The 27,908-nt window shown below is 47.2% G+C and overlaps 1 protein-coding gene across 1 annotated transcript in view; it reads left to right on the top strand.

Annotated features, from left to right (window-relative positions):
* LOC146808868 (phospholipase A2 inhibitor and Ly6/PLAUR domain-containing protein-like) overlaps positions 1–27,908 on the top strand; it is an 84,675-nt gene that overhangs the window by 19,059 nt on the left and 37,708 nt on the right. The window contains exon 3 of the mRNA XM_085614247.1: positions 9,548–9,697. Coding sequence (XP_085470373.1) covers positions 9,548–9,697 — 150 coding nt within the window. The remainder of the gene's footprint in view (positions 1–9,547; positions 9,698–27,908) is intronic.

Genomic DNA, 27,908 nt, shown 5'->3' with positions numbered 1-27,908 from the left:
GCACGCGTGATTGGCTCATTTTGATCATCAGTACATCTAAACGCATTGCAGACACCATCCTCCTAGAGATACAGACTTTAGAAGCCCAAATCAAAGTCACCGTCACTGCTACAATTTTCAAAAAGAACCAGGATGAAGCCAATAAAAGTAATAAAGATTTAAAAGACGCTATACTGGTCTCCAAAATAGAAAAATTCAAAAAAGACCTTGCTAAATTCAAACACGAGGTGATATATCCTTACACCAGCGATTCCTACGTAGCACCCGAGTTCAACAACAAAGGGCGCAGATATGGGTCCAATTACTCAGGGAGCAGTTCGGATGATGACAACTACGAGAATGAGAATGGAGGTCCACAACCCAACAGACCACAATACAGAGGTCGAGGGAATAGAAGAAATTGGAGAGGACAATATACTCCGAATTTCCAACAATGGTGGCCTCCGACACCGTGGGGATATCCCCCCCCACCACCCCAGGCTTTCCAGCCTTTCCAACCAAACCAATTCTCAATACACCAGCAGGACCCTAATTTCCAGCCTTTTTTAGGGTCGGGCCGAGGGAGGCCCAGGGCAAAAAGAAGAGGTCAGCAACCACAGGTGCATTGGAACCTGCCCCCACAAGTGCCCCAACAAATGAACACCCGCAGCCAAACCAAGAGAGGACAACCACAACCAGGAACGAGTACCGAGACGATCTAGTACTGAACCTGAGTAACAAGATTTTGACAGCTGATGAGACATCGATACTCAACAAAGGCCTTGGCTTTGTGACCACCACTCATGGAGATGATTTTGAAGTACGATGTGACCTGGCAAAAATTTTTCGCAAAATAAGGCTACACTATTTCTTTAAGAATAAAGAGACGACCCAAGGTACATCGAGTGAACTTAACACCGGCCTGAAAAACAAATCCACCTTTAATCCCCCTCTACATGAGGTACCACCGCAGGTGTTATCCTTTGAACAAGCGGTAACCGAGGAAATCACTACCTTATGTAAGAACAAAACAAGATCAGATCACTACTGCAATCTACCTAAGAAAGAACGCTTGGCCTTGAAAGCCCTTATGGAAGACCGAACCATCATAATAAAGCCAGCCGACAAAGGCGGAGCAGTGGTCATCCAAGATATTGAAAAATATCGCCAAGAGTGCCTCAGACAACTGGCGGATCGAAGATTTTACAAACCTCTTCAACAAGATCCCACCAAGAGGATTCAGAAAATTATCACTGAAGCAGTAGAGGAAGCATCATCTAATGGATGGATCACTTCACAGGAAGCATCGTTTCTCAATACCCCCCATCCTGTGATGCCTTACTTTTACACCCTTCCCAAAGTCCATAAGGTCCAACGGCCCCCACCAGGGAGACCTATTATATCAGGACAAGGATCACTACTAGAACCTCTATCTACCTTTGTTGATCACTTCTTAAGACCTCTAGTAAAAGAGATGCCTACTTACCTGCAGGACACGAAAGACATTCTACGTCTTTTGCCCACAGTTGACTTTGATCCCGATAGAGACATTCTAGTATCATTTGATGTGGAATCATTATATACCTCTATTCCTCAGGATGAGACCCTTGAAACCATCTTTTCCATCCTGAACAATACAGATCTGGATACCATCACTCCCGTTCATTTCATCATGACCCTTGCACATTTGGCTATGAAAGAAAATTTTTTCAAATTTGAAGACACCATTTACCTGCAGGTCTCCGGGACCAGCATGGGGAGCATTTTTGCTCCTAGCTTAGCCAATCTCTATGTGCATTCATTCGAACAAACACATGTGCTCAACGAGGACAACCCTTTCAGTGACTCGATCCGACTATGGAAGCGCTATATTGACGACATCCTGGTAATCTGGCGCGGTGATTTGTCATCAGTATCACCCTTCCTAGATTGGTTGAACACCAGAAACAACTTTTTGAGGTTCACAGTGGAAGCTCACAAAGAGAGATTAGCCTTTCTTGATCTCTCTATCTTCAGCACTATAACCGGCCTTGAAAGTGAACTGTACAAGAAACCAATGTCCCGTAACTCTCTCTTGAGATATGATAGTCAACATCCAAAATCATTGAGAGATAATCTTCCTTACGGACAGTTCTTGCGTGTAAGACGCAACTGTTCCACATCTGAAAAATACCAGGTGCATGCAAAGAATCTCACTGAACAACTTATTGTTAAACAATATCCGAGATCTCTGATCAAGAAAGCGTTCAAACGCGCTTCCAATAACAACAGAGAAGCACTAATAGAGCCACCTATTGCAAAACCACCACTGGAGCGGCTCACCTTCGTCCACACATTCAGCACGCTCACCAATGGAATTCAAAAGAGTGTGAAGAAGCATTGGCGCATTCTGAACTCATGCAAAGAGAAAATACCTCTGCCTTTGTTCTCCCTCAAACGAGGAAGCAACCTTAGAGACAAAGTGGTTCATACACGACCTCGTGAAGCAAGACCACGTCCCATTGGGACTCTATGGGATCTACCTGCAGTACAAGGACACCACCCATGTGGGACGTGTTCAATATGCCCGCAGACTAGCCATTCTACAACATTAGACATAGGCACGAACAAACCATGGGAGCAAAGATCTTTTACCAACTGCAACAGTGAAAATCTAATCTATATGATTGAATGCCCCTGTAAACTCCGGTATATAGGGATGACCACTCGGAAAGTCAGACAGCGAATGCTAGAACACAAGAGCACCTTTCGCTGCAACAAGACTAATACGAGACTGACACGCCACTTCCATGAAGTGAAGCACCAAGCCAACGATTTTTGGTGGACAGTCTTAGAGAAACCCTTTATTCCATCACATGTAAGTGACACATCTCGCTTCTTGTTTTTAAAGGAACAACGCTGGGTGTTCAAAATTGGTACTTTTCAAACAGGATTGAACGATGATATTCCGTGGAGCTCATTATAACTCTCCACTGATCTAGGTTCATCCAGAGATAGTGATCAAAGATTGGGACTACCTCATTTAGATATGCACCAATTGCTAGACCTATTCTATCCATCATATGAAAGTATGTTTGCGTCACACTGATTGATAAAGCTTTGTCAAATATACGGAACTACACCTTCCTTACACGCTGATGTCATTCAGTAGTCATTCTCTAGTCTCGCGTGACCTCGGGTTTTCCTCGACCCCATTGGAACTACACCTTCCTGACACGCTGACATCATCTTGTAGTTTTTCTCGAAATCCCGCGAAAATCCCGCGTGACCTCGGGCTTTCCAGGGCCCAACCAGAGACCATAACAAATCAAACACAGTAACCCATTGGCCCAGCGTTGACGAATCAGGTCGTCGCTTAACCAAAGGGCATACTTTTTAACACCTCTCACCTGCGCTGCCGGTTACCTCCCAAACGGCTCAGACTTCACATCGAGGTACCGACGGAGAGGTGAGCGATCTAGAGTTCAAAACTTTGAAACTCTTAATCTTTGTAACAGATGCGGCGCAATTGAGCACTGCGTGTTCCACCGGTGTCCTAGTATTTGCGCGTCTGCATAGTCTATCATTTTAGGTGTGGTTTTGTTTTCTTGAGTGAAGTCACTTCAGCGTTCAAAGCTGAGCATATAACGGACATTCAGAAGAATGTCTCAAATTATAGATTTTGAACCATCGTATCTCATGGTTCATTGTACTGAATTTTCCCCACATCTTATTCAATTTTGTAGGGCGGGGCCTCCTTCTAACCTGAGTCTTTACCGGGTGAGGTGAGGCTCACTTCTCGTGCTGATCAGGTAAGCACTTGAGATTAAGGCACAGCGTTTCAAGCGAGAATTTGTCCGATGGTTTCACTCACTGTGTTGTTTTTGTGATTCTCTTTTCGTATTTCCACAGATGTTCATAAACACACTGACAATACGAAGAAGTTGTACACCATAATAAGGTTGTATTTTTTAACACTGTCTCACAATTTATAATTTTTTCACTCACTTTTGCTGCAGTAGCGATAATAAAATGAAGGTCCTGACGAAAGCCATTTGACCCTCCAGGCAAGCAGGCTGAAACATGTCGACCCTATTGTCAAACAGCCTATTTGTTAGAAGCTGTTTCTGCACCATTTTTAGATAAGGATTGGCAGGAATATTTCTCAATAAACTTTCTTTTTTCCTCCTTATCCTTTTTTAACATCTCACCTTACTGCACTGCACCACTTATATATCATTTTTTGGTATATATTTCATATCTTGCCCTTACTAGTGGCTTGGCTGTCCTTCTCTCCTTCCCTTTCCATGGGCCTCATAAAAATGTGCTCCGGTTACTAACTAACCACGAATGAAACTCCAAGATGGAGTGAATCACAGTGGTGGGAAGGAGTGGATATCCAGATGATGATATACACCAATCACTGGTTTTTGATGGTAATCCTAATGAATCCTACAGCACTCTGAGGCTCCCTTTTCAAACTCTTCGCTTATTCTAAACCTTCCTAGCGACTGTGCCCTTGTTTCTCAGACTGACAGATTCCTTGTGGTATTAGTATATTGGATGGGGGATTGAGTCTGTCTTGGTCTTTAAATTTTCCCTCGGACCCTCCCCTTTTTGTTATTATAAACAGCTTGTGATCAGTTGTTACCGTGAAATGATGTCCATACACATACACGTGAAAATGCCGGCATGCCCAGTGGATGGCGATGGCTTCTCGCTCGATTTGCGAGTAGCGCTGCTCTGTTTCGGTCAGGGACCGGCTGGCATAGGCAATGGGGGCCCACTCCTCGTTGTTCTGGAGTTGTGTCAGGAACGCTCCCAACCCAAACGGGCTCACGTCGACCGCCACATTGGTGGGCTTTGCCGGGTCGAAGTACGAGAGGGTAGTGTCCGCGGACAGGGCCGCCTTCGTTGCTTGGAACGCCTGCTCCTGTTCCGGGCCCCACTGCCACGTGGTGGACGACTTGGTCAGCTCCCTGAGGGGTTTGGTGAGGTTGGAGAGGTCCGGAATGAAGCGGCCGCAGAAGTTGACCATGCCCAGGAAACTCCGGGCCTCCGAGATGTTCGTCGGAGCTGGGGCATCTTGGACATCCTTCACCTTGTCCGGGTCTGGGGCCACCCCTTGGTCCAAGAAGGTGTATCCGAAGAAACTGATCTTGTTCTGCAGGAACTGACACTTCTCCCGGTGCAGGGTCAAGCCTGACTCCTGAATCCTTTTGAGGACCCCTCTCAACTGCTGGTGGTGTTCCTCTATGGTTGACGCGTATATGAGCAGGTCCTCGCTCACATTGAGCACGCAGGGGAGCCCACTGAGCACTTCTCTGATGGTATTTTGGAATACCTCGGCGGCACTCGAGATGCCGTAGTTCAGGCACCGATACCGTCTGAGGCCCACATGTGTAGAAAATGTGGTGATGTACCTCGAGTCCGGATGAAGTGGTAGCTGGTGGTAGCCTGACCGTAGGTCCATCTTCGAAAACCACCTGGCCCCGTTCAGCTCTCCCAGGATGTCATCAATGGTGGGCGTCAGGTGTCGCTCTCTCTTGCCCGCGGCGTTAGGGAGGCGCCTGTCCACACAGATGCGGACCTGTCCTGGCTGCTTCGGCTTCCTGGCGATGACGATCGGGAATACCCACGGGGTTGGCCCACTGAACTTTTCGATGATGCCTTGTCTCTCCAGGGCCTCCAGCTCCTCCTCGACCTTTTGCCTCAGGTGGAAAGCGATTCGCCGGTGCCTCAGCGCCACTGGATGGACCGACGGGTCGATGTGTAAGGATACTTCCTTTCCGTTCAGGCACCCGATGCCGTTAAAAACTTCTCCAAACTCTTCCATGATGGTATCCAGTTCTTCCTCCGGGACTGCCATGGCAAACGAGATCAGTCTCAATTCTTCGGCCGATTGCCCGCTCAGCAGCATCCCGCTGCCCTCTTCCGTGACATAGACGGTGGTGTTGATGCTCCTCTCACCATGTTGTAGCTCTGTTTTGAAACACCCGATGAGGGGAATGGGCGTCTGGTGGCCGTATGCGAACACCCGAATCTTCGCCTCTCGCAGCGGGGGTTTGACCCGCAGTTGGTGGTAGACATTGGCGGCCATCAGCTCGATGGAGGCCCCAGTGTCAATTGTCGCCTTTACCTCTTGTTGTTGGACTAGGATGCGACATTTCGGAAGTCTGCGCTTATCTTCTGTGGCTGGTGGATCGCAAACACATAATGGACTGGGTACTCTGCGGTGTCGTCGTCCATGTCTTCACTGTCTGCCTCTTCCCGTACCGCATGGGCCGCCTCCTTCTCAACTCTGGTGGACCGGCACACCGCCGCGAAGTGGTTCATCCACCCACAGGCGCCGCACTATTTTCCCTCTGGCCGGGCAGTCTTGCATGCGGTGGGGTTGGCCGCCACAGTACCCACAGTCCTTCTTCTTTGCCTCCGGTTGCCGTTTCCCTCCGGTTTGCCTTCCTTTGGGCCGCACTACGTTTACCGCTTTCGCCACTTGCACTTGCTCCGTCTTCACAGGGCGATGTAGGGCTGCTTCCATATGCGAGGCCCTCACTTGCGATAGCTCCTTCGACTGTCCGAGAGTAAGGATGTCCGCCAGGGGCTTTCCTTCTTCCTGGAGGACCGTGACACGAAGCTTGGACGAGTAACACCCCTGTATGATCTGCCCTCGGATCTCTTCCTATTCGTCACGGAACCCACACGTGCTGGCTAACTCCTTCAGCCTGCCATGGAAAGCATCCAGGGACTCGTCCGCCTCTTGTTTGGCTTGAGGGAAGATGAACCTTTCATAGTCTCTGTTCGCCATGGGCTTGAAGTGGGCGTTGAGCGCGTTCAGCAGTGTGTGGTACGTTTTCGTTGTGGCTTCCACGAGAGTTTTGTATATACGGTGGATGTCTTTGCCTCCTAGGTGGAGCAGCAGCGCTCTGCGCCGTTCCCTCGCGATGCCAGCCCCTTCGAAGTAGATTTGTAGACGGTCTGTCCAATCCCTCCAGCGCGGGGCAAGGGACGACGGGGCACCGTCAATGGCAAACGGCTCAATGGCGGGAATCGACGCCATCTTGGCACGTGCGCAGCACGTGGTGGAAGCTGGCTCCCTCTCCTCTGCGTCGACGCCAACAGGCGTGCACCCCCTCTGGGTGTTGCGCATTGACTTCCCTCACGCTTCTACACCAACCGGTGGGCACGCCTACCTCCAGACGTCATCCGCGGGACTCCTCAGGCGCTCCTGGGCTTAGGCGATCTCACCCGGCGTAGGCCCGATCCGGTGGAGGGCGCAGTAGTCGTCAGGCACCTCGTGGAGCAGGCGCGGCACCGCCTGGGCGAGACATACCCCTTCCAGGCTGTAGAATGGAGCACCAGGGCGCACACAGAGTCACTGCCGATGGCTGGATAGGCCTCCAGGGCACTTGCAGTATCCCCCACCAGGCCTAGCAGCAGGCACAGCCGGGTCACTGTGAGGAGGGGCTGCACACTCCAGCTCAGGACACATGGGAGGCCAAGAAAATAGGCTGTGGGGCTCAAAAGCAGCACATCAGGGCTCTAGACACCCCTTGTCGCCAGTGTAGCGTTTTAAACGCTCTAAATTACATCGCTGCGCAATTGCGCTAACAGCGACACGGAGCCGGTATTCTTTAGTTTAACACGCGGCTCCGACTAACGCGTCGAGGCCACGCCCCTTTATTTAAACACGCTAGTGTCTGACGTCACACGTCAGCGCTAGCGCACCCCGGCAGCGCGCTCCGGACACTACAGGGTGCTCAGGGGCGTAACAAAGGCCCCCGCAGCCCCCGCGGTGCGGGGGGGGGGGGCCGAGGTCCAGGGGGCCCCCTGAGCACATTGCAAACTGGCTCTAAGTATGAGCTTCTACTAGGGTGCTGTGAGTAGCCTGCTGCTCCAGCCTACCAGATTGCCTGCAGCAGTCTAATGCACCATGCCAATCAGACACGTGTGTCCCTCCAAGCCACTGCGCTCTCTGTCCTCTTCCCACAGTTAAGGGAAACCAAAGTATGGATCCGATGGGGCAAGGTGGTGCCAGCCCACAGCACTGGGGGTCCCTCTGTAGCATTGGATCTTTCTGAGTCAGCTTCTTCACTGGGAACAAACCAAACAAACCCCTAATTTGCTCTGCGCGGGAGTCAAACCAAAACGAAGCAGTGCACTGTGTCTGCCTTATTGCAGAGAAATGTACACAGCAAAGCAACCCAGATATTCAGATCCCATAAACAGGATTTTGACATTCATTTAGTTAAGATTTGTTTTTGTATTCTGCTACTTATAAGCCAGGATTTTATTTACTGGACTACGAGTACCAGAATGCAAAGGAAAGATTTGGATAGCACAATATACCAATAGAATTCCAAAAGGTGGGAAATTCGAGGCAAGATTCCACGCTCTCCAGCACCTGCTCAGGAAAAAAATAATTCTAGGTATGTGCACGTATTACTTATAGAAAGTTTTGCAAATAAACTGGCATCGACTGTGTAATACCGTGCAAAAGTACAGAATTTTGACTAAAGAAATAGTGCTGCGATGCAAAATGCTTATCACCCTTTCATTCCTTTTGAAGCTTCAAAAGACCGCACTCCAGAAGAGAAAACATAGTGTGAACTGAACTGAACTGTGTGATGATAAATGAACTCAACAATGAGGCTGCGGGAAAAAGAAATAAGAAAAGAAAAAGAAATAAGAGCAGAGATAAGCCAGAGAAAGAAGGCAGAGTGAAAGTTAGGGTAGAGAGACTGCCCATGAGAGTGACTCGTCAGAAATGTTCAATGATAATATTAAATACCCACTTCCAGTAAGGCAGCATACTACACTCTACTTACTGGTGTGTGAAGATCCTATTAGAATGAAGCACCATTTATTTGAATGTAAATGAATACTTGTGAAATACCTAAACAGTGTTCGTTGTTCACTAATAAACAAATAATTCTGAAATTATCTATAAGGCTTTATTTTTTGTAACAGAAATGAAACCAAAACAGAGAAAGTAATAAGCAAGCCCTCCTCAAAAAACCAGGGCCAGTTTAATTTTGTGAGTGCCTTTGAAGTACACAGGAAGTCATCTTTAAAGCCTCCTCAAATCATCAGGAACCATCTCATCTTGAGAAGTCATCAACTGCTTATCCTCTGTTCATCAGGAACAGTCACATCTTGTGGCGCCATCAGATACTCATTTTCAAGTCATCCTCAAATCATCAGGCTCACTTTTCTAAGCTCTGCTGATGACTTCAAGAACTTGATGATGTCTGATGATGTGAAAATGACTTCTAGTGTAGTTGAATGATCATCCAATCAGTCTGGGATGGCTTCTAAAGTAATTCTGCTTGACCAGGGCTTTCAGCAATTTGTCATGAACCCTTTATCACTATCATCCCTCTGAATGTTGGTGAGGGTGAGGCACCTCCCACTAAATCAGCAACTACAGCAAATCATGTGGGGATACCAACCAGCACTCACTACATCCGGGTAACCTGTGGTGGCCATTTTGCTGCCTAGGCCGATGTCTTCTGCTGGGCTCTTGCCAACTTGGAAGGTGTTTGAGGCACCAAATCCGGCTCACCTTTGTTTCCTTGTATTTTTACAGAGGGTCAGACCACCTTAATGGCGTTCAAGAACTGCGGAGCGCCTCAGAACTGTAAGAGCTATGTCTTCAGCGAGACCATCGGAGACTTCCGGCTCCGGATGAAGAAGGACTTCTGTGATAAGGACAACTGCAATTCAAAGAAAATCACGTGTATGTGAACCTGATAATGTCACATGATGCTTACTTTGGCCATCAATGCACCAAGCACACTCTTTTTTAATTTGATGGGGTTCAGGAGCTCGTTTCGTAAAAGATGGATGAGGATTTATGTTCTGAATATCTATGGGCAATGGTTGTGGCTTTGTTGACCCAGCCCCGCTGGCTAGCTAGAAGGCCATTTTGAATATTCCAAAAGTCACTCTCTTTAATAGAATTTGTGGAATTAGTAGCCACATTGAAGCAGGGGCGTAGCTTCAGGGGTGGATGTTTGGGGTGTCACACCCCCTAATAAATGTTTTCTGCGATAAATAGTTGGGTCCAGGCGCTTCCAGTTGTTAAATGGTAATAAGTTACCCTTCTGGTGTGGTCACAAGGCACCAAAACACTGCTTATCTGAGAATAAGAACACATATGTGAAATGAAGAAATACAGTTGAAGTGACACTTTTATTCAGCAAGTCATTAACACAGCAAAAGAAATGCATATCATTTCATTATCTAAGCAAAGCCATCAAGAAACCTGACTTCACTCTGTCAGGGATAAACCACATGATCATTATAATGCTCAGAAGTCTAGAAACCTGGCTTGAATTAGGACCTGTAAAATGGCATAATTGAAATCAGTAAGAGATTCAAAAGACACAGAATACATTCTATGAAAATATAGCACCTAGATGCAAGCTTTTCTAAAGAGAACTAGCCATGTAAGATTAACATTTCAAGAGACCCTAAATGCAAGGAATTGGGTGTGGATGAAAAATACCGAGAATAATCAGAGATTAAAAAAGACAAAAAGGTTATCTAAATTGGGAGGTACCACCTGAGAGAGGCTTTGAAGTCCCAAATCAGATAAACGGCCGGCCGGAGAACCCACGCATGTGATGGACACAGTAGCAGAGTTCTGGCTTCTAATTGAGGTGTTGGATCTAATATACCTGAAAATGCAGAACTATGACACTGTTCTGATGCACTTTCTGATGCACTTTCTGGTGCAGGTGGCTTGACCGCATGTCTTAGGACACGGAAATGGTCAGGTGGTTGAAACGGGTGGATGGCCATTTTTAGAAATGGGGGTCTCTAGTTGGCACAGGTATGCACTTGCGACAAGCAGGGACTCTCATTTCTAAGTCAGGATAAGGGGATCACCCTCTCAAATAACCCCTGCTCACCCTTTAGGTAATGTGGCGCAAGCAGTCAAGACTATTCTCAGGGCGTCATAGGTTAAGCATTTGTGAACACATACAGTAATACAATGACACACCACAAATGGACACTAGTCAAGGTTATATCAAAAATAGTTCTCTTTATATAAGGCTTAGCACAGGACCAGAATAACGTTTAGAAATTACCACAGTATTATTTTAAAGTTCAATGTTCTTGCAAAAAGGCTTAAAATGCAAAAATAGGCTTCTTTTACTCAATTCTGCTTCTTTTCAGGCTTTGTACGGTTCGTACCTGGGTGTACAACTCGTCCACATTAAAAACAAAGAAAGTACGAGTCAAACAATCGGTGCTGACTCCGGGGTCCGGGACGTGCACACTGCGGTGCGAACAGGACAAAGTACCTTAAGTTCGTGGGGTCCGCGACGGACAGTGCGGGTCAAGTTGATGGGTCCGGGTCGTAGTTCGGCAGCGTACTCGGTCTGGTCCGGTCGCGGCGTCGGGACGCGGCGTTGGTACGGGACCTTCAGGGGTATGGGCGGATGATCCGGATCAGCTTGCAGAGTCCGTGGTGTCGGCGTTCGGGCCGTACCTTCGGTGCGGATCAGCGGCGACACTTCTCGGCGCCGTACAGCCTACGGGGAGGATCAGCGTACTGCGGCTTCTCGGCTCTGAGTACGGCACGGTGCAGTACGTTGGCAGCGTACAGACCGTACCTGTGGGACAGTGAAGCCTGAGTCCGGCGTACAGGGTTCGGCAGCCAGGAATGTACGTCTCGAATCGGTGTGGAAGGTTAGGTGCAATGCAGCCGGGAGGGATACGGTGCGTACTAACGCTTTTGGTTCAGCGCAGACACACGGTGCCGGGCGGCAAAGACACGGCTTCACGGCGGATGTAGTACGAGGCGTACTGGGGCCAAATCCAGCGGGAAACAAGCAAGAATCGTCCAGGCAACTCAGTTTTTGAAGGCAGATGAGTCCAATGGTCCTGGGACTCAGTTCAGGGGGCAAGCTCTTCTTCTAAGCCCTTGGAGATAGTTGAAAAACAAAGTGCAAAGTCTCTTTCAGTCTTTTCCTCTCCTTTCTCAGCAAGGCACCAACTGCAGTCCTATCCCCCAGGTCAGGGAAAGTTACTCCTCCTTCAGCTTCTTCCAGGTCCTTCTAGTCAGGCAGAGTTTCTTCGTGGTTCAATCAGGATCTGATTTCTTAGGAGCCAGGCTCCTACATTTATACCAAGTTTCTTTTGTCTTTACAGGCCCGGGGGGCCTTTGCATAATCCCAGTCCAGTTATTTTCAGTGAGGAGCACTTTGTTGTTGAGACTCTGGCTTCTTCTTTCAGCAGGCAGGGCAGAGACATCAGACGCTCCCCAGGGGGTGGAGCCAGCATTGTGGAGGCAGAGCACTGTCCTATTCAGAGTCAAGGTGCACTCCTCCCACCCATCCTGGTGTAATCTTTCTATTCACCACCTGGCAGCCCCAGCCTGTCTCCTGGAACATCCCAGCCCTGTCACTCAAGCTACACACAAAGAAGATAGCCCTCCCCTCCAGAGGCGGACTGAAATGGTTAAGCAAGCAAATGCTAACTTTCTAAAAGTAGCATTTGCAAACACAGGATATTAAAATAAACTTTACTAAAAGATGTATTTTATTATTCTGAGTTCAGGCATACTAAACACGAATTTCTACCATGCTTCCTGAGCCTGCTAGGATTATAGAGTGTTATAATCTAGCAGCCCATTCTGGCCTATGGAGAGCAGGTAGCCTTACAATAGTGAAAAACGAAAATGGCTGTAATTCACTATCAGGACATGCCACACACCTCAGGGCATGTCCTACTTTATCCTTACAATGCACCCTGCCCTAGGGCCTACCATAGGGGTGACTAATAGAGGTAAGGGAAGGTTTAGGGACTGGCAAGTGGGGACACTTGCCCAGTCAGCATGACAGTACCAGACTGCATGCAGGTTCTGCAATGGCAGACCTTAGACACATTTTACCCTGCTGCTTCTGTGGGTGGCACAACCAGTGCTGCAAGCCCACTAGCAGCATTTGGATATACAAGCCCTTGGCACCCCTGGTGCACTCTACTAGGGACTGATAGTAAACCAAATAAGCCAAACATGGAAGTCAATTCACATAATACATTTTACCATAGGGATCACTTGCACTGTGGCACTGGATGGCAGTGGCACAGTGCCCTGAGCAGCTAACACCAGCACAAAAATACATTGAGGCACAAACAAAAATGGAAGGGTGACCCACGCCAACGGTGCCAGGTCTAACAGCCATGCTTGACCGCAAAATATAAACAAAGAACATCTTGTCATGTACATATCTCTAGAAATATGTGAGAGAGGAACTTAAGACAGGTGCTCCTATCGCAAAGCTACGGCTGTGATTTCACTTGAACAAGTTATCTTTCAAAATAATAATGTAGCAAGATGTACCAACTTGTACCAGCTGGTCCTGTGTACGTGCATGTGTGGGTGTCTTGCAATTATGCGGTGAAAAGCTACTGTACTTTCATGGTTGCCCAAGCTACCTCATTGTGTCCAGCACAAACAGAAATGCACGTTTAAAAATCATTAGGGCCTAGTGGATTTTATTATCATGAGGCGGTGGCCTTTGGCCTTTGGCTCCGGCCTATATGCAGGGGGTTCAAGGGATCTCTGGGCCTTCACTTACTGATTGTGTATGGTGAAAAATGGTCACTTTAGCATATTTTCAGATTTTCTCTAGCAGGGCCATAAGAGACCTTCAATCTATCAAGGTCGATCAAAATGCTCTTTTTGGTAATCAGATGGTAGAACGTGATCCTCCATCATTTCCCTGCTCTTGTTCATTTATGAACACACTTTTAACAGAGTATTTCGGCGACCCCTCCACTAGTGGGGGAATCCATGGCATGTCGTTAACATAATACTTAAAGCTGCCCTGGGGTTGTTCTCTTGGCCTGGCAGTATCTCCATCTGGCTTAACAAGTATTTCGGCATAATCTGCACCTGATTTATTGAGCAGACATTCATATCGGACAGCTGTAGGGCCTTTGCTCAGGGTATCTCTACCTGGGGGGAGTGGAGGAACTGATGGTATGTCATAGTGAGTGCCAGGTGCTGCTAACTATCTCATTTCCAATTGCATCCCAGTCCCATCCTCAGGAACCCGATCCATGTCCTCGTATTTTGCTACCTGGTAGATCCCTGTGCTAGAGTAGTTCATCCCTACTACCTTGGTGCTAAACTTCTTGACGCAATGGATGCCTAGCTGAAAGACACAACACAGAAGCAACACAATCCCAACTATGGGTATCACTAATTTCAGGATGGCTGTCAGCCATGAGGGCATCCAGCCAAAATCGAACCAGTCCGTTTGAATAATGTCCGCAGGGGCACCTCCCTCCTTCGTCATTTCTTTTCCCAAGTTGGTCAACTCCTCAATGGCCCTTGCTATTGATCCGTTATCCTCGTCGTTTCCCGGTATGAAAGTGCAGCAGGATTTTTCGATCCGATTGCACAGACCATTGTCTTTAGCAGTTAGCATGTCGAGGAAGTAGCAATGCTCCAGAACCATCAGTCTTAAGGGGCGCAGTTCTTCCCTAATTGCATTTAGTCCATCCCTGGTGCTGTTGATGGCTTTCATGACCTCATAGCGGGTCACTTCGAGCCAGAGGGCATTTGCATTAGTTTGGAAGACTGGAACTACCCCTTCAAAGAAGAGCTGGGCCTCGTTGAAGAGGCGGAACTCCTGAGGAACATTACCAAGGGCCTATGTTGCGAAGTACTCAGCTGTTCGCCGGTGGCGGTGGAGGAATGTAACATCACCTGTCATTGGGTGAGACAGTATGTGGGAGGCGTTCAATGCCGGCACAACCAGGTGTACTTCATGCAGAGTCACAACGGAGTACAGTACGAGCCACTGAGGAGGTAGCTGGAGATAGAGGCGTTCTCTGCAAGCCCAGTAGTAGTCCATCAAAGTGGAAGTGCCGAACTGCATATCAAAATTGAAGATAGTTGTGTTGCAATCTGTGTTACGCCCAACAGGTACAGAGCCATTACCTATGAAACAAAGAGATGGGTTTTTTAGTTTAAATGCTCTTTTAAGTTCGGACATTCCTTCCCTACCCCAGGTATACCTGCCACTTTCCTGAGCCCATATCTGTTCTCAGTCCTCATCAACACCCCAGTCAATTTCTCCTTCATAATCTGTTTCTCCAGCCCAAGGGGGGCCTAAGGAATCTGCTCTACATATTAGGCCATCAAAAGGGATCCATCTGCCCTTTGTGTAAATCTGTGCTAATAACTTCATCACAGTTCTATTGCGGCATGGACATGTGTGGTCCTCATGCGGTAGGGAATCATCGCAATTGGCCACTGGCACCGACACTGAGATATATCCTCGTTCCAGGATAATTGGTCCACGAAGGTCCATATTCCCGTATCCCCTTTTACGCATGTTCCCTATCTCTTCTGTCAAAGCGGCTGTCTCGGTAAGAAATTTGTGTAGAATGGGGGTATAGTCCCATGTTGTGGTATTCACAAACACCGTATCCAATTCAACCGTGCTGACCTGGGTCTGTCCCTGCATGCGTCAAAGATACAAGTGCAGAAGGCACATGGCAATGTGTGGTGGGACTTCTTTAGGAAAAATTAGTCCGTCAGCTCCTACTGCATGGGGGATGTATGAACATACGTAGCAAGAATAATTCGTTATTGTTTTCCCTAGTGCTGTCATGTCCCTGTACCATGAGTTGTCTACCAGGGAGGAGTGGACCGAATGATCTCTTACTGACTGCTGTAGACCTAGTATGGGCCCTAAGCCCTTTTGTATCTCTACAAGATGTTGGAATGTCGTATACCCTGTCCTCTGGTTCGTAGGCTTGCGGGGGACAAGGGGCTTTGTTCTGTGTGGGGAAATAGCGAATCAGCGGGCTCTGTGGTGGCGAGAAGGGCGTTGGCGGGAAACTTGTTGTTCTGTGATCCTCCATCACAGTCGGGTATGGTGAGGTGGCTGTTGGATTTCATCAACACTTTATACACACGCGGACAAAAATGCACACACACACTCTCTCTGGAAAGACTTAAAAATTGTTGGTTAATTCACTAATAATGTGTTTTCACTCATTTAGTACCCCTACCAATCAGCATTCCTCTCCCTATCCACTGCCCCTTAAGCCCCTCTTGTGCATTCTGCTTGTCGTATACTTATTTTAACATTATATGCCAGATCAATTGTTGGGAAATCTGAAACTCAACCTCCCCCTCGCCCCCACCATCCTACTGACCAAGCTACGCCCCTGCATTCAAGACCTAATGGGCCAAGTACTCTCTGAAGGAAAACAAGCATGCACCTCTCTGCTGGCAGTCTTGCTATGGGTTTTACTGTACATGTTCTGCTCATCTTTTAAAAACAACTAGAGCTCCCCAAAGCGTGGGACTCCCCAGGCACTGCTGAGCAGCCCCACTGACATGCACCATGAAGGCAGGACTCTGCGGTGGCATGGCTGTCCCTACTCCATTTCCTGCACCAGGATGTTCCGCCCGCAGACACTGCACAGCAGAAAACGTGTGTTTTGCCACCCAATCATTGGGCACCACCCATACCTGAGATGTGTTCCATTTTTGCAATTGACATTTGCACAGCAGGTGCTTTGCACAGCCCATTACTGATAAAGGCACCACTCTCCAGAAGAACTCGCTGATCCGCGGTGCCAGCAGGTCCACCCATAGAGGCACTCACTCGCCTCCTGTGGGTAAATGGAACAGGAAAGGTCTCAAATGGGAAGATGACAATGAAACTGAAATCCAGAATCCCTCTCACGGCCACCTGCCCCACACTGTGTACATTGTCCTTCCATAGTGCCAATGTTCACCCCTTCTGCCCTCCTCTGTGGGTTGCTCCTACACCCTAGTGAAAACCGAGTGCCCGGAGAGTCAACACTAATGTTCTGGGCACAGTACTCCTTGGATCACCCAGACAGAGGATCAACCATTTTCATTTCAAAGTAAATCCGCCTCTTCCTTCCTCTGATATGTGTCCTTTAAACAATGAGTTTGTTTCAAAGTACCCCAGATGTAGAGGGCTCAGGTGACCGAGAGTCTGCCATAGGACTTTCCTTAAACATATAAAATGTAATATTTGCACACTTTATCTTGAAAAATACTTTGCAATTTGCTTTTAACCAAGCCTGTTGGTATTCAATTCTTCATTCTCAGGACCGTCGTCAGATTTCAAGATTGGCGCATTACATATCAAACAAGCATTGGCATAGCCAATAGGTCTCGCCTTTAGGACCTTATAGGTTTAGCCATGCAGCAGATTATCCCCTATTAGCATGCCCACAGTTTTTTCACCCCGCTTTTCGCAGTCACCACAGGTGAAATCCCGCCAAGCAACTGGTTTATGAAATAATGCGAGGGGAGCCCCTTAACGAGCTGAATGCCCCCAGCTGGAGGCAAATGTATGCAAATGAGATGCAAAAAAAAGAGACGCTGGGACAGAGACATATCTGCAATTCCAGCAAAATGATGCCTGCAGCTAGGAGATGAGCAGATTTGATAAAATGGTAGCAAAAGGCACCTTTTACCCGCCAGTTTGTTTCTCACTGCAACGGACCCCTTTCCGTGGGTCCCATCATAGCCTACAAGGGGGATTTTGTGTGATTTCGTTGCGTTATAACTTACATGAAACAGATGCTTTTTCCTCAGACTGCTTCTTATTTCCACTTGTTCTGCCACCGCATTCTGGTGTGTTTGCGTGCACCTGTCACATGCTGTGAGTTTTTCAAAGCCGAGTAATATGGACCCACCTGGGGGCATATTTAGAAGCCCCTTGCGTCACTTTTGCACCGTCGTTGCGTCACTTTGGTGACGCAGTGGCAGCGTAAAAGTTGTGGCCCATTTACAAGATGACGCATCTAGGGAGATGCGTCACGTTGTGAATCCCTGCACCACATTAAACCTGCATCAGGTTTAATGTAAGCAGGGTTGGCGTTCCGTCGCAGGAAGCCCCATAAAAGTGATGCAGTGAAATCTACAAGATTTCACTGAGTCACTTTTACGTCCATGCTGCACCAAAACCCTGCGCCTGCTTGAAGCAGGCGTAAGGAGTGATGCAGAATGTTAGGCATAGGGCGCCCGTGAGCATTGCTGGAGTTGCATCTGTCAATCCTTGCGCCATGGTGTTCCGTATTGTAAATACCGCGAATCCATGGTGACGCAAGGGTTTCGCATTTTGGCGCAGGGAAAGTGACGCATCTCTAAAGATGTGTCACTTTCTTGTAAATCTGCCCCCTGGCACCTTACATTGGGGAAACACACACTGGGGCAGATTTACAAGCCCCTTGCGCCACTTTCGCATCACTTTTAATATGGGAAAAGTGATGCAAAAGTGGCGCAAGGGGCTTGTAAATCTGCCCCGCTGTGTGCAATGAGCTTCGTTTGCTTGGGTTTCTGAAGAGGAGCCAAAAAATGTACCAGCCACACTCAGCTGTAAGGGCCACGAAGGGAACTAAAAACAGACAACACAAACGTAAACACGCCAGTATTGAAGCACACACGTCCCATCATAGCGTCTGCAACATGCTGTACAAAGTCAGCGTTGTAATTGAATTGTTTTGATTTGTGCACATTTCTATAACAAACATTGAGGGGCATATTTACAAGGGATGATGATATAATTATCGCCGCTTTAGCGTCCGTTTTCGGGTGAAAAGCGGCGATAATTATATCGCATTATTTGATAGGACATGCTAGCGCGTGTTCCCTTGATTCAGCCCCCGTATTGTTCACGCCTCGCTTTGCATCTCTAATGAGATGCAAAGGAGGCATACCTGACAAAACATCATGGGAAAATATTGCTACCCCAGCTTCGTGATATCATCAACAAGGGGTAGCGATATTTAAAATCCCGTTAAGTATGCCTTAACGCAGGAATTTAATGTCTGTTAAATTCCTGACTAGGGCATAGCTAACATGGGAGGTGGATTATGGTGATACGACCATGCTTCTTTCCGATCCAGGGAGGACCTGGCTTGGCATTTCGAGCTGGACTGTTCCCATGAGGCACAGGGTCAAGACTGATTTGCATATAGCCAGGTCTTAACTGGGGTGGCATGGTGAGCAAAAGAATGATGGATTTAACCCAGATCTCTTGACTGGGGGACAATGTTTTGATTTGTTCTGCATTCCGTCCATCAATTGTGTGTCTTTTGCTTTCTCGTCCTAAGTGCTCCGGGTATGCCTAGACGTAGATCCCGGGCTCACTGTGCCACTGGAATCAAGCTATCCTGGCTGAAGAGGGGTGAAACCCCGAAACCGGTCATAGGATGCTTGTTTCCTGTCCAGGGAGGACCTTGCTTGGCAGTTCGGGCTGAACTATTCCCATGAGTCACAGGGTCAAGACTGATTTGCATATGGCCAGGTCTAAACTGGGGTGGCATGGTGAGCAAAATAATTTTCGATTTAACCCAGATATCTTGACTGGGGGAGAATGTTTTGATTTGTTCTGCATTCCGTCCATCAATTGTGTGTCTTTTGCACACAAAACAACAAGCGCTGCATCTAAACCGAAAGTGACTGCGCTGTGTTTACTTAGTAACCTGATCTACGACGAGATGAGGAGGAATGCAGCTGCCACCCTACATGGCACTGCTCGCTCCCGAGAGCAAAACACCATGGGAGTGAACCTTTGGAGAAGAGGTGGGACATGCACCCACTTTTGGCCATTTACGTGCTTTCATTATTGAAAGACACACACAAAGGCCAATCCAATGTGTGGGAGGAGTCAGACCCACACAGAGAAGTTTGGAGTGCATTTGGAGTGCTCACAAGAAGCCTCCCATAGAACAGCGCATGCGCGCTGTGCTAGGTTCGACCTAAAAATGAGTGCCTTTTGGGGAAAAAAACATAGCATAACGTACTTTTGTATAGTGCATGTATCACCCGAAAGTCTCAAGGTGCTGAATAACAGATGTATATTGTTACCCAACTCAATGGTACTCATTTTATCGACCTCAGATGGATGAAAGACTGAGTTGAGCCACCGGGATTAGAATCTATGACCATGAGGTCGAACACAGGCCCCTACAGTGGATGCATTTGTCCACTGCGCCACCAGACCTGGCAGTGCGGGAAGTGCGGGTGAGATGGATCCCGCCTCCTCATGGTTATAGGGTTTGAAAGATACAAACCTGGACAGTCCTCACTCATTTCCAAAGCCAGAATCAGGAAGTCCACTTGATAGCAATAAGACAGCTGAAGAGCGACGTCTGGATGTTTTACATTCTCAAGGTTCTATGATAACTCTAGAAATTGGAGGGTACCACAAACTGGTGTTGTTGAAGGCATTGGAACCTTCATCCATTTTGTGCTATCATTCAGACACAGCTTATATCACCTTTTTAAATTAACATATTTCATGTTCCCCTTAAAACAACATAAAATAGGACTCTGGTGTGGGTCATGGTCCAGAAAGCCAATGACTGAAAAATCTAATGATTCACAATATAAGCATGTTTTTGCTTTAATTTGAAAACATTGGCAGCATTATCCGCCCATTCCGTGAAAGGTAAATCCACAAAACCCATGTCCCTATTTGAGAGCGTTTTCAAATCCACTGGAAAAGGTTGCTTTGGTTTTTCTTGCACAACCGACAAGGTGGGCCTGATTCACAAAGGGCCTGGCGGAGGCCCTGCAGTCGCGAGGGTGTCTCTGCACTCGTGGCGGAGGCCCTGCAGTTGTGAGGGTGTCTCTGCACTCGTGGCGGAGGCCCTGCAGTCGTGAGGGTGCCTCTGCACTTGGGGCGGAACCTCTGCAACGACAATTCTCTTTGCGGGGATTCCGTCCAAGTGTGGAGACGGCCCCATGACTGCAGGCCTCCACCAAGAGTGCAGAAACTCCCCTACGACTACAGGGCCTCTGCCAGGAGTGTGGAGACTCCCCCACCACTGTGGGGCCTTCGCCACAATTGCACAGACTTCCTCATGACTGCGGGCCTCCGCCACCAGTGCAGAGACTCCCCCACGACTGTAGGACCTTTGCCATGAGTGCAGAGACTCACCAACGACTGCAGTGCCTCCACCACCTGTGCACAGACTGCCCCACGACTGCGGGCTTCCTCCATGAGTGTGGAGACTGCTCCAGGACTGCGAGGCCTCTGCCATGAGTGTGGAGAGTGCCCCATGACTGTGAGGCCTCAGCCCCAAGTGCACAGACTGCCCCATGACTGTGGGGCCTCTGCCACGGTTGCACAGACTGCCTCATGACTACAGGGCCTCCGCCACAAGTGCACAGATTCCCCCACAACTACAGGGCCTCCACCACGATTGCACAGACTGCCTCATGACTGCGGGCCTCCGCCATGATTACACAGACTGCCTCATGACTGCGGGGCCTCTGCCACGAGTGCAGAGACTCCCCCACAACTTTGGGGCCTCCACCTTGATTGCACAGACTGCCTCATGGCTGAGGGCCTCCACCATGAGTAAACGGACTGCCTCATGACTGCGGGCCTCTGCTACTAGTGCACAGACTGACTCATGACTGCGGGGTTTCCACAGTGAGTGCGGAGACTGCCTCATGACTGCAGGGCATCTGCCACGAGTGTGGAGACTGCTCCACCACTGCAGGGCCTCCACCACGAGTGCGGAGACTGTCCCACGACTGTGGGGCCTCCGTCACAAGTGCAGGGGCCCTATGTGAAAAGGATAATGTTAGGAATAAGAATCTTAAATATGCCCTGCTGTTCAATTTTATGTGATCTGATTTCCAGATGCCCAGTGCCACCCTAATGCCAGCAGTTAAGGCTCTCTCTAGCTCATTGAACAAATAGCCAGGAATGCAAACATATGGGCCAATCTCCCTTAAATGTTATAGCTGAAAATTACAACTTCCATCAACCTGGCAAGTCACAGAAAAGTGTCCCTCTAACAGCACATACATGTCTTTCACCAATCTGTGGTCTCATGAACTGTCCAGGGATGTCGGGGAGAGCCCAAGGCATAGACGTGAACCAAACTGCACTTCCCCTACCTGTGGATATTCCAGCCTGAATGTGTGATCTTGTTCAATCACAGAAGTTAAGCAAGGTCTGGCCTAGTTAGTTCTTGGAGACCTCCTTGGAAGACCAGGTGCTGTAGGAAAGTTATACCTAGGACTTCTCCCCAAACTTAGCCTTGATAATGTCCCAGAAGTAACGAAGAAGTGTGTAACCGGTTTAAATCACAAGAAGCGCCGAGATACCCCGTTTGGGGTGATTCATGCACGTTACCAAGTTAAAGCATTCATTGAAGCCTAGGGCCTCTACGTTTCCCTCAGTTAATACAAGTGTTATGCAAACAATATTCAATTTGTTTGTTGCCTTTATAGAAAATAAATGATTGGGCCATGTAGAATAGTGATTTACTCTTTTTATTATTTATTTATTATTTATTTATTTGGAAATCTTGTATAGCGCACAGATACCCCAACGGGGTGTCCCGGCACTTGTGTGAAGGCAGAGGAAGTGCCAGAACTCAAATAGTATTAACAAAAGAGAAAGGTTTTCAAAGCTCTCCGGAAGGAAAGTTCCTCCCGGATGGTCCTAATGGACAAGGGTAAGTTGTTCCAGTGGGAGGAGGCACAGACTTGGAATGTTTTCCCTCCAGTTCGAGCTTTTTTGACTCTGGGGGTAGAAAGAAGATGTTTAGAGCTAGAGCGAAGACATCGAATGTTGCTGTAAGGACGAAGGCAAGAGGATAGATGAGCGGAACCTTTACCATTGATCGCACGATGAGCGAGGGTAAGCGCCTTAAATTCCTCCCTTTTATGAACTGGAAGCCAATGCAGCCTGAGACGATGGGGAGTGATATGTTCACGAAGTGGAAGACCACAAACCAGGCGGACAGCGGCATTTTGGACTGTTTGAAGACGACACTGAAGGCCCCAAGATAGACCTAAATACAATCCGTTAGCGTAATCAAGATGGGAGGTGATTAAAGCCTGCACAATAGTTTTCCTGGTTTGGCTAGGGAGAAAATTGATACATTTTTTCATCATCCTTATCTTAGAAAAACAGGCCGCAGATACCGACTGGATTTGCTTCTGAAAAGAGAGATTGCAATCCCAGATAACTCCTAGATTTTTGACTGAGTCTTTAGGCAAGGGAGGTGAGCTCAGATCAAGAGGCCACCACAGGTTAGGGTCCAATGGCGAAGGCTGATGGAAAAATATAACCTCGGTTTTGCCAACATTAAGCCGGAGGGAGTTGTTATCCATCCAGCTAGCGATGTTCCGGAGGCAGGTTTTCAACGGGTCAAAGGTAGACTGGGAGGGGGAATCAAATGAAAACAGAAGCTGTACATCATCCGCATAGGAAGTGGCCTGGATTGCAGATTGAGAAATGATCTCGGCCAGCGGGGAAAAATACACATTAAACAAAAGAGGGCTCAGTGAGGAACCCTGAGGGACGCCCCACCTGATGGGACGACTGACTGAGGTAAAAGGGGGAGTGAATACAGCCTGTGTCCGATTGGACCGAAAGGAGGCAAACCATTCCAAGGCCTTGCCCTGGATGCCCTTTGCCTGCAGACGGTCGAGGAGGACGGGATGGGAGACGGTGTCGAAGGCTGCCGACAAGTCAAGCAGCACCAACACCGCTCTAGAACCCTAGTCTAACTTCCATCTGATGGCGTCAGCCATCTCTATAAGGGCAGATTCGGTACTGTGCCCCGACCTGAAGCCGTGCTGGGAAATGTGGAAAGCGCCGCTCGTTTCCAAGAAACCAGCCAGTTGTCGTTGAACAAGTTTCTCCAGCACTTTAGCTGGGGCGGGGAGCAGGGAGGTGGGACGGTAGTTAGCTGGTTCAGAAGGATCTGCAGTTGCTTTTTTAATGATGGGAACCAATCTAGCTTGTTTCCAGGAGTCGGGGTAGATTCCTGTCTGAAGGGAGTCATTCCAAATTTTGTTTAAAAAAGGATTAAGCAGAAGAGCTAGGGATTTATACTGTTTTGCCAGCCAGGGGTCCAAAGGGGAACCAGATTTACATTTGAGTAATTCTGCCAGTGAATGTTCCGGGGTGATCACCACAAAGTTAGAAAAGGCCTTGTCAGGGTTGGAACTGACTGGACGTGATTTCAGATGCGAAGGGTTGATTTTGCAGGGAAAGGAACTCTGAATAGTAGCAATCTCATTTTCAAAATAACTGGAAAGATTGTCGCAGAGCGACTGAGATACCGATGGTTGACGCTTGAGGGCCAGGGGATCAGTAAAGGCTCTGACAGTGTCAAAAATGACTCTAGAAGATCCTTGTGCCCGGGTGATTTTCTCCTCAAGATGGGATCTTTTATGATCAATGATTTTCTTCCTATACTCCTTGAGGGAAGTTTTATATTTAGATTTGCTATCAGGAGAGTAAGCCCGTCTCCAATTTCTCTCAAGCCGTTTGCAAGCCGATTTGCAAATCCGGAGCTCAGCCGAGTACCATGGTGCAGAGGGAGTGGCACGGAGGGATTTGATAGGTCTAATAGGGGTTAGGAGATCCAAAGCCGAGGTGATCCAATGATTAAAACTGGCCACTCGAGAGTCCAAATCTTTAGCCTCCACGGGGACGGACATGGAGAGATGAGGGGCTAGACTCTAGGGAGAAATCACCCTCCAATTCCGACCCACAGAGTTGGACAGGGGTCTGGAACGGTCCAGAAGGCGGAAGGAAATGGAGAAAGGGATCACAAAATGATCAGACCAAATTACAGGGGAAGGATTACTTAGAATGGTATCTGTTAAATTAGTACAGATCAGATCCAAGGTGTGACCAGCCTTATGCGTAGAACCAAGAACAATTTGTTTTAGGCCGCCATCAGATAAGGTCGACAAAAAATTGGCAATGGTGGGTTCATTGATGTTATCAACATGAAGGTTGAAGTCCCCTAGGAGGGTAAAATTGGCATATCGGAAGGAGGCTTGTAGGGCGAAATCAAGAAGAGCCGGAAGATAAGAGATTTTAGATTTAGGGGGACGATAGACTAAAAGGCCTGAGTAAGTGAAGTTAGCAGCAAGTTTAATACAAAAAGGTAGTGCCTCGATGCACTCTATTTGAGAGTAGGGGAAGGAAGAGATGGACCAGATCTGTAAATAATGGCCACCCCTCCGCCGGGGTGGGAGTTCTGTCTGTTGGCGCACAAGATTTTATAGTCAGACGGGATAGCAAGGCAGAGGGCAGGGTTGGAGTCAGCTCCCAACCAAGTTTCGGTGAGAAAAAGGAGATCCCACTGATTGTCCTCAAGCGATTGAGCTATGTCTAAAGAGTGTTTCACAAGCGAACGACAGTTAATCAATCCAGATTTGATAGAGGTGTTCTTACGAGCCAAGGAATGATGGGGAAAGGACTGAAGGAAATGACATGTAGGGAGAGACGAGTTATCTCTGTGTAGTACACAGCAAGGTTTAAAAACACGAGACGTCGAGTCCGTGAACAGTCCATGTGTCCAAGAACAAGATTTCAAGTTGAGGCGCAGTAAAAATTCCCTGCTGTAGGAGATGGTACTGGAGGGCCCAGGCGAAGAAGAGATTAGGCTTGGCGCAGCCGCGTCCAAGTCGCAGACTGGCGCAGACGGGCAGGACTCTGGCACGACTCTGGCGCGAGTCAGGCGCGCCCGCTGAGCGCGTTCGCTGCGTGAAGCCATGACCTTCCCCTTTTATGCACTACTAGAGCGCTCAGAGTCCGATCCACCCCCAAGATGGCCGCCGCGCTTCTGTGCCCCGGGACCGGCTCCACAGCGTCGATACTCAGCTGGGAGTGGACCCCGGGCAGCGGGAAACAGTGAGGACAAGGAAGGTAAGGAGAGCTTCCTAATGCTTTGAAGTCAAGCCTTTTTACCAGCAGTAAATAAAGCGCCAAATCGGCAAATAGTGCAGATAGTACAGATTGTACAAGTTAGCAGCAATTAAAAATACACAGATAGTTCTTGAATATTGGTATCTGAAATTATACCAATCTCGTTGTAATATTCATAGATTTCAGTGATGCCCTAGTTTGGACTTGAATACTCCATCTAACCAGATCACCTGCACACACGCGGAGAGGGCTGGGAGCAGCTGATTAACACCTTTATGTGGGAGGGTGCTTGTTATGGGTATTCACCTAAATGCATTATTATACACAGCTCTACAACTGGGACCAGAGGGGTTCTAGCAGCCGGCCCCACAGCCTTCCCTGTAACAGTGCTGGACTTCATCTAGGCACTGAACTATTCCAACATCCCTGTGAACTATTATATTTAGTGATTATTCTATTGATGCTAATCAGGAGCTGTATGCCACTGCTGTGCGACTCAGCCTGTGGTGTGTTACTTGTTCTTTTTGTGCTTGGTGGTAACTAATTACCTCAAATCATGATGACAACTTTTAAATAAAAACAAATTGGCATTGGGATTAAATAAAACGCGAAATTGTTACCAAAGTTGTTGCATGAATGAACTTTTGTTTAATTTACTTCTACTGTAATTTACTGAAAAAATGCAATTAAAATTAATTAGAGGTTAAAGTTAGGGTGAAAGTTAGCATTGGCATTAAAACATTCAACTACAATTTGATTAAAAATACTTTAATTTAATAAAGTAATACATTTGTGCTAGCATTGGACTTAGAATAAGACACAGACAGTTATTTTAATAAAATGTCATTGAATTATAGCAGCGGTGAGATGAGGATTGAAGTTAGAATAAGATAACTTTTTTTTGTTTTTCTTACTTTTTTTTTATTACGAAAATTTGCATCTCTTAATATTCATACATCAAAATATTGAAATTCATACATCAAAATTCATCAATAACATCAGATTCACTGGAATAAAAAATTTGACATAAACACTTAATCAGAAATTCATCAAGTTAGTAAATCAAAAACATTTCAAGTCCAAACTCTTAAAATGCCTATTACCATAAAATGTCATCCATTGGCCCGTAGTCCCATCAAATTTAAACATATTCTCAGATCTTCCATTCTTACAGCATAAACCTTCTAAGGGGAATGTAGTGCTATTACCTTTTCCTAAGAATCCACCAAATCTGTTGAATTAAGCATTCCCATTAAAAAACTCTGCCCATAACTTGTTAAACTTTTTCAGCCCAACCGTTCGTAAGGCATATGCTCGTTCGCTTCATTTGACCTGTTCCATTTTCCAGATTCATTCATATTTTGAAGGTACTAGATCTGATCACCACCTTTGAAGTAGAAGTGACCTGGCAACTGCCACTCCGATATAAAGAAGTTTGATCGTTTTATCAGGTAGGCTGAGATCTGGGTCAGAACCAAGGACAGTCAACAAGGCATTGGGATCACTTGTTAATATACATTTTGCTGCTAAATAATCCAAAATGTCTATCCAAAATTTCTGGATCAGGGGACACTGTGAGATTATATGCGTCCAATTGGCAAAGGGATGATTGTGGCACCGAAAACACTGCCCTGAGTGATTTGGATAGGCCTTAGCTATAAAGCTAGGAGTTCTATACAATAGCCACTTGCTAAAAAATAGCATCCTATGCCAGTTGGCCCCCCTCAAGTGCTGAAATTTAATTTATTTAATGTAGACCAGACGTTTGCATTAATTTCCAACTCTTCATATTTTTCCAATTTAATTATAGCCTTAGCTTCCAGATCTATCCCCTTGATTGGGGCAAGACGTTCTTTCTAAACCCCCGTTTTTTTTAAAGCCGTATCTTCCAATAGGTCATAAACTAAGATTTTCTGATTAATAATCTGGACCAAGTCCAGATTACTAAAAAACTTCCTAAGAGCGTTATATGACCCAATGAGAAGGAAATTACTGGGGATTAAACAAGTCATTTCATCCATATTCAACCATCTATCACTCTGCAGGAAATGTGAAAGTTTACAAAACCCGGCCTTAATCCAATATTGAATAGTAGATTAATTTTTAATTCCTGCAGAGGAAATAAAACCTGCTGTAGGAGTTGAACTGTTTATAGCTGGGATAGAATATCTCTTATAAAAAGCCTGCCATTTATGATAAAACCAATGTAAACAATTGTACCGTACTAACTTAGGG

Source organism: Triturus cristatus, chromosome 7 (genome assembly GCF_964204655.1).
Source record: "Triturus cristatus chromosome 7, aTriCri1.1, whole genome shotgun sequence".
Lineage (NCBI taxonomy): Eukaryota > Metazoa > Chordata > Amphibia > Caudata > Salamandridae > Triturus > Triturus cristatus.
This window is presented reverse-complemented; position numbering and strand designations above follow the sequence as displayed.